At 31.6% G+C, this 8218-nt stretch overlaps 1 protein-coding gene across 1 annotated transcript; it reads left to right on the forward strand.

The window, feature by feature from the left end:
- Positions 1 to 591: 591 nt before the first annotated feature.
- Positions 592 to 3798, forward strand: LOC139872953 (uncharacterized). Its single transcript, XM_071860888.1, has 10 exons — positions 592 to 684; positions 1122 to 1198; positions 1268 to 1376; positions 1473 to 1554; positions 1900 to 1985; positions 2071 to 2174; positions 2410 to 2540; positions 2678 to 2771; positions 2881 to 2936; positions 3548 to 3798. The coding sequence occupies exons 2-10, from the start codon at positions 1154 to 1156 to the stop codon at positions 3645 to 3647; spliced, it is 807 nt and encodes a 268-aa protein (XP_071716989.1). The 5' UTR covers positions 592 to 684; positions 1122 to 1153; the 3' UTR covers positions 3648 to 3798.
- Positions 3799 to 8218: the final 4420 nt, after the last annotated feature.

Genomic DNA, 8218 nt, shown 5'->3' on the forward strand with positions numbered 1-8218 from the left:
GGTATATTTCATCCAATATTATGACTCCATAATTATAAAAGCGTACATGACTTGACTAATGCGTACTTGACTTGACTCGGATATTATCCGTATTCTTGTCTTGACTTATTAGTACATTATTACACATCGATTATTTCAACCACATGATTAATATTAAAGCACCCCCACCATGCTTCATGGGAATGCTTTTATAATTTACAATACCAGGATTGTGTCGGTGGTAGCTATTAAACGAGCATATTGAGATAGAGTTTCTGAACAAACATCTATCTAAAAGGGTGGCTTGGAAATAAAAATATCTCAAAATTAAACAAGTATCTCCACTCTGAGTTTGAACAACAAAGATGTTTTTAGCTCAAAGATAACAATAATAAACTTCAATCGAATTCAAGTCTAGTTCGACCAAAGTAAATTTTAAACGAATTGAGCCCAAATTTCTTAATACTTGACTCCGTTTGTTAATAAGTAAGAAAGTTAAACAACTGTAAGGGACTGAACGTGTGATCTGAGAAACTACAGGGACTGTTTACGTAATGTTTTTTCGTTAAATAAATTACAAAATCAACCTCCGTGGAAATAATCAATTTACAAATATCGTGCAAAAGTAAAACCCTAAAAACCATTTCCCTCCGTCTCCATTAATATCGATCCAAAAACCCTCATTCTTCTTCTTCTTCTTCAGAGGTCAGTATAGCTTCCGCTACTATTACTCTGTCTATACATATGTATATGTATATATCTATCTATCGGTTTATAATCGTATATAGCGTTGTATAATTGTAATTGTCCCTTTTTGAATTGATTGTTTTCTAGGGTTTTCAAGCAATCACATCGGCTATTTTGTAAAATGCAACTTGCATACACCGAATGTATTATATTTAGCCTGTTTAAGAAATTGTTGTAACGTTTACTTAGGGTTTCATGTAATTAAACTTTAGTATCTTTCGAATTGAGCTTTGCTATATTGATACCTAATGAATTTCTTTTGTTTATTGAACAGTAATTAAACTCTAAACTATATAAAATAATATAATAAAGTACTATAGATATCTTTTCTTTTCGTTTAGTTGGTTATTCAAGCTCTCGATTTGTTTTGTGTTTCTATTTAAATGGTGAACCAGTTTACGAGATCGAAAACGAATAAGGGGAAGTTATGGGTTATGCTCAGCTAGTAATTGGTCCTGCTGGAAGTGGAAAGGTAATAGAATACTGTATACATTTGCTTTTGGAATCAATATTCATGATATAAATTTATTGTTACTTGCAGTCCACTTATTGCTCTAGTTTGTACCAACATTGTGAAACTACTCGACGAACAGTTCACATTGTAAACTTGGATCCTGCTGCAGAAAACTTCGATTATCCTGTGGCAATGGGTAAGTGGGGTCTGCAGTCTGCTTTTTTCTAAGTTTTTTGGCGGTTTTAGCTATAGTTTATAATTTTATATTTAACGGTTGCCTATATGGTTATAGATATTAGAGAACTTATATCTTTGGATGATGTTATGGAAGAGCTTGGACTTGGTCCCAATGGCGCTCTTATGTACTGCATGGAGTATCCTTTTTTTCTTGTAATGATTACTATACACAGGTTAATTTGGGATATATCTTATCAGTAACGCAAAGAAAGATATTTAAGTACATTAGCAAAATACCTTCAGATTATGTTGTTATAATATAGTTCCTGTAATGAAGAAGAGCACATTCGTTATATTCAATTTTCAAAATTGTTTGTGCATTAGCCATTTCTATGCATCCATTTTTGCTGCTGCTCTTAATTCATCTTAACATATCCATGTTGAAACACCTGTAACAAGAGTACAAGGAAGTCATTTTATAGTTTTATGTCTCCGTTTCTTAGTTAATTAGTGAATCTGAAGTCCTTAAATCTCACCCATAGACATCTTGGAGAAAATTTGGATGCATGGTTAACTGAAGAACTGGATAATTACATGGAAGATGATTATCTAGTATTTGACTGCCCTGGTATCACTTACCGTTTCCTACTATGATTTTACAGTTTGTCTTTATTAATAAACTAATGTTCTCTTCCAAATTGTTCATTCTTCAGGTCAGATTGAACTCTTTTCTCATGTTCCAGTTCTTAAGAACTTTGTGGAGCATCTGCAGCGTAAGGATTTCAATGTTTGTGCTGTCTACTTGCTTGACTCCCAGGTTCACACCGGTTTTATTTATTTATTTTATTTTATATTATTTTTACTTAATAATACAGTTCTTGTAGTCACTCATGAGCCACTATTTCTGGAAACTTCAGTCTTCATACCATAATTTACGTATTTTGACTAAAACCCTATTTGACCTGTTATCCAATGACACTCTTATTTTGCTTCCTATATGTTCAATTTGTGCTCGTTGTATTCATTTTGGTGATATATTTTACATATATTAGTTCATAACGGATGTCACCAAGTTTATTAGTGGTTGTATGGCTTCGCTCTCTGCAATGGTTCAACTTGAACTACCTCATGTTAACATCCTCTCCAAAATGGACCTCGTCACCAGGAAAAAAGGCATTAAAGAGTTAGTTGATATATTACTCCTAATTTGTTTATTTATTTTTATTATTATTTTGTGTAGTATCTATATCTATATATATTCACTTGTAAATTTGCAATCATTTTTATATTTGTCATTAATATTTTATCTGTTTCTATTAGTTACCTGAATCCAGAGCCTCAGACTCTGCTGTCAGAACTGAATCAGCACATGGCTCCTAAATTCCAGAAGCTCAACAAGGCCTTAATTGAATTGGTGTGTTTTTAATATGAATTGCGGCTAGTAGAATCTTAAGTTCTGTCTTTTATAACGATGCAATGTTTTTATTTAACACATTACAAAACTAACTTTTATGGTGTACCAGGTGGAGGAATATAACATGGTGAGTTTCGTGCCACTTGATTTAAGGAAGGAGAGCAGGTAACATATTTATAACCTTTTGATCTTGTAAATGCACGTGCACTTATATTTACCATTATTTCTATACATTGATTCATTGATTTGAAAGAAGTATCCAATCTGTTCCATATTTGTTCTGATACCAAGTGTTATAACAAATCATCTTGTGCAACCAAAAGGGGTGGGGGGAACATTAATTAATGTGCAAGTTTGGTTATATATATCTTATAATGGTAAAAGCATGAAACCTTGCCTTAAAAAGTAGGTCAAATTGGTAAATCTTCTCTTATGTATAACCTATAACCCTATGCCCAAAAGTTTTTGCTCGTTTGTTGAATAGTAGTTATTGTAAGTCTATATAATTTATCAGTGCTATTTATGGAAGTCATTGAAGTAGAAGAAGTGTTAGCGAGTTAACTCGAAACGTTGTGATCTTTTTACTCATTTGTCTCCAACTCATTTTGACTCCTTGCTGATGTGCCCAACTGCCTGTTTTTCAACTTTGCAACATAGACACATAACATGCAATGCGATAACCGTGTTTACATATTGTATTTTCGAGTTCTCTTGTGAATTATGATATGGTGAATGAGAATTGATGTGTAACCATCCAGTTCTTGGCTCTTTTGCAGCATACAATACGTTCTTTCACAAATTGACAGCTGTATTCAGTTTGGAGAAGATGCTGATGTGAAAATTAGGGATTTTGACCCGGATGAAGATCAGGATTAGAATGTGTGATTATCAAGATACATCATTAACCTTAAGTCCTTAACTGTCTACATTATTATGCAATCACAAATTGTGAAGAGTTACTATATATTATTATGATATTGAATAATTATGATTATTAATGTCCCATTGTTGTTCTTTAAGGTTTAAGGTGAGGTGATAATATTGGTGGGTCAAACAGGTTTAGTATGGTTGATGACCTCCGAAATTATCCATACACCACTAAGTATGCATTATTATAATGTTGTATTGTACAACTCGTAAAGCACCTTTAGTGGTCTATCGATAAATTTTAATGATGGGTACCAAGTCTAGGTTCGACTCGATAGTAGACGAGTGCTCAGTTTGTGTTTAGAGTTATGTTTTATGATTTTGAGCCGTGCCCTTCGTTTGATTGTATTCTTGTTCAGTTTTTTCATCTTTGGATGAAAGAATTATGGTTATATTGTACTCCCTCTGTCCCATATCTGTTGTTCTCATATAAAAAACACACATTTTAAGAAAAAGTGACTACGCATGTACTTTTCTGTTAATCTTCTAGTTTTATCCATTTACTTTTTACCTATCTTTTTGTTTTACATGTATAAAAACTTTATCACATTATTTTTATTTATTTATAGAAATGGACAATTAATTTGGGACATATCAGAAAGGATTAATGGATTATAGAATTGGAACGGAGGAAGTATTCGTTTTTTCACAAAAAAAAAAAAAAAAAAAAAAAAAAAGGTAACAAATCAAATTGAGTAATGTGCAAGCATTGGAAAAAAAAAGTTGATCCGCACATTTTGTTGCCCATTAGTTTTCAAAAACGTTCCTAACATTTAAATATCTATCTATCTATAGTTTCTATTAAAATTGTAAGATGATGATGTAATAAATAAGCATTTTTTAAATTTAAAAAAAATTAAAAAAAAACAAAAAATTCTTAGAACACTGTGATGATGTCATTAATCTGAATTAAATTAGGATTAATATTTGAAAATATATATATTAATTACCTTGCTCTTTTTATCTGGCTTCCAAATAAAAAAACCCTAAACGAAAAAACACGCCACTATAATCGATCCTCATATCATCTTCAAGCTTTCATCTCGATTTTGATCTCCATCAATAACGCGATTCTTGATTCTTCAAGTATATTCATCAGGTAATTCTTGATTTCATGGGTCTAAAATTTATTTTTGTCTGGTAATTAAACACATATTTCTTTGCAGTAAATCGAAATCGAAGGATCCAATATCTCTGATTTTGGATGTTCAATGGTAAGCTTTCAGCTTTCCGCTACAAATATATTTGTTTTACTTTTTCAATTTGTATGTTCATATAGAGATTTTATTCCCAAATTTCTTCAGTTCTTCACTTCAACTTATTCCCTTATATTCAAGTTTGAACTTTGTTGCAAGAACATCAGAAATTTGATCTATATGTCCGTCTACAGATGAGTTGTATGATTTCGAAATCTTTTTTCTAATTTTCCAAATTGTAAAATGTTACAGTCTTTATGATTGAAGGTTTTTAGGTTATTAACTTTGAAGTTTACGAATGTGAAGAATCCAAGACCTTTGAAGAACAATGAGTATTTGTTTATTTGATAATTGAAGGTATCTCATCCACATCTTTTACTACGACTACTTTAATGGAATTACATGTATACTTAAACGCACTACAAGTGTTTGTTAAAATGTCTATGTTTATATTTTGTGATTATCATGTTTGTAAAGGGTTCGATTGGATATCCACAGGTGGTTTCTTAATCTATTCATACTAAAAGATAGTAAATAATTCTACTCACATTATCATTATTTTGTTATGTTTGAATTGCCTTATCATCATAAACATATGTCATCAGTTTTTATGTATTACTAAAAGTAGTTTGATAGATTTTTTTTGGGCGTAAAGATGACAACTAACTAAACCTTGGTTCTTGGTTTAATTCTTTAGTCTACAAGAATAATTTTTGGTTACAGGTGGCTTATGGTTATATTGATAATTTGAATGGCTTGGTTGCGAGTATTCAAAATGTTGTATGTTAACTAAGAGTTCAGATGTTTTGTTTAATTTAGATGCTAAATAATCCAAAGAAAATGCTACTGCACATGTCATTTGTTTCTTTGGAGGTAACTATAAGTTGCTTAAGAGTAAAGATAAGAAGTTGCGAAGACACATATTTATTTATGATTTAAGAATTTCTCATCTCAGGCTCTTGAACAACAATAAAGTAGAAGAAGCTTAAGTGCCAGAAGAGCTTTACTCAGTTGGTGTGCATAGTGGAGCAATCAAGTATGTCCTATTTCACTTTTTTGTAGTAAGTTTTTCTCTTCATAAGGTATAATCATTGCCATATCACCATGACAAAGTTTTTAGTTTAGTAATGTTTAAGATTTATATATTTTTTTTATGCTTTTCGAAAATATTAAAGAGTATCACCATGACAATGTTTTTAGTTCATTTGATTGTAGCAATTGACGGTGTCAAAATATATGAAGATTGAGGTTCGAATTTTATAGAAGTATTTGGAGATCGACTTTTATAGTTCATTTGATTGTCATGGATGAGAAGATATTGTCATTATTATCTTTGAACTAGCTGTTTTCAACTAAACATTTTGTGGTATACAAAAAAAAAAAAAAAAAAACATCTTTCATTGCATATTTTACAAATATTTAACTGTGTTCTTAGTACAGTAAATTGGGTGTGGCATCATGTGACCTTGGCATTGAGGCTAAAGATGAGCTACAATGAATGCTTGATTTGGGGTCGTTAGTAATGACCGTGACCATGCCATTAGGGCTTAAGGATGACTGGATGAGCTACAACGAATTCTTAATGAGGTATTTTTACGAAGCTTTTACTATTGTTTTTTTCCAGTTTTTTAATATGTTGGTTGAAGGTGCGGGTAAATTATCACTTGCGGACATGGTTACTATAGAAGTTATGGATCAGGTATGACAGTGTTCATGATGTTTGAAAGCATGAGGTTTCAATGAATGGAAATGTGTAGACTTCTTTTATGTATTTTTTTTTTTTTTAAAATTTCTACATCAACTAAAAATTGAACTTTCATAATGTTGCGTATGATTTTTTTGTTCTGTAGATGAGTGTGCCAAGGTGTGTAAATGGTTGTTTTGTTATGGCATCATTTGTTAAATCAATAAATAACATGTGGTAATCTTGACCCAGTAAACATTCATTTGTTTGAGAGTATAAATGTTACTAGAATGCTTTCATAATTTTTATATTGAGTTTACTTTTCTACAGATCATGGATAAGGACTAAGGACTGTAAAAGTCTTTATTGGTTTTGTTTAGAAGGCATTAGTGATGTTTACATTTCCTCTTGAATTTGCAGCCTTTGTTATTTAGGATTCATGAGTTGTGATTGATGATCATCAAACAAGGAACTTACAGGTCTATAACTACAAGTTATAGATACAAGACAATGATCTTGATATACCTTTCAGTTACTTCATTGTCACTATATTAGTTTTTAAGTTTTTTTGTTAATCCTCTGAATTAGTGTTTGATTTGTTCGACTTACAGTTTTCGTTTTGCTCTATCGCATTTGATTTTCATCGTCATTAAAATTTTTCCAGTTTTAAATAATTTTTTGTTTTCTTTGGTTATTAGGTGAATCAAAGGTGATAATCTTTTGCTTTCTTCGATTATTAGGTGAATTAAATGTGAATCCCTTAAAACTATTATATAGCTGCATGATCCAGAAAGATCGTAGGTGAATCAAAGGTGAGTTAAAGGTGAGTTAAAGGTGAATCTTTTAATAACCCGTGATTTCACGGGTCCTTCAGTTAGTGATTATAAAAAATTACATAACATAATTACCATTACCATATTAACTAACTCCTCCTTTGCCCCCCCACCCCAAACCCATATTAAAACCGACCCCCAGAAAGGAGGTAAAGTGCTAAATCAACATTTTCATAGAAAATCTTAAATAAACTTCACTCAAATATTCAACAGGTAATATCTTCTCGCTCGCAACGAGTTAAATTTTTCCGGCATTATCGTTAAACTCGAAATAATTTTACGAACACAACGTCACTAACTATACGCAAAACGGATTCTTTTTAAAAAACGCTAAATATTTGGGTTATTTTTCATATACGTTGATTTTGCAATGAATTTTTAAAAGCCGACAATTCCATAGCGAAACGCGGAGATGCACATATATTGTTAATTTAAAAGAACATTTAAATCTTTCACGGGTTATACCTTTTAGTTCGACTTGATTAAATCTGTTCTTTCGAGTTTGCCATTGTACTATTTCTCGCTCTTTCGTGCCCCGCCATGTGTCATCAAAGTATTGGAGAGTGTGAGACGTTCTTTCTTTTGGGGCGGGTCGGGATCGGGTGCAAAAAAAATTTCGTGGGTAAAATGGGAAAATGTTTTAAATAATTACGGGAAGGGGGGTTAAACATTGGTTCTCTAAAAAGTAAAAATCTAGCACTATTGGGAAAGTGGTGGTGGAGATTCAAAACCGAAAATGACTCACTTTGGACCAAAATTATTCGTAGCATCCATGGTTTGTGTGGTGGAATAATTTCGGATAACGAA

This window comes from Rutidosis leptorrhynchoides, chromosome 10, assembly GCF_046630445.1.
Source record: "Rutidosis leptorrhynchoides isolate AG116_Rl617_1_P2 chromosome 10, CSIRO_AGI_Rlap_v1, whole genome shotgun sequence".
Taxonomy (NCBI): domain Eukaryota; kingdom Viridiplantae; phylum Streptophyta; class Magnoliopsida; order Asterales; family Asteraceae; genus Rutidosis; species Rutidosis leptorrhynchoides.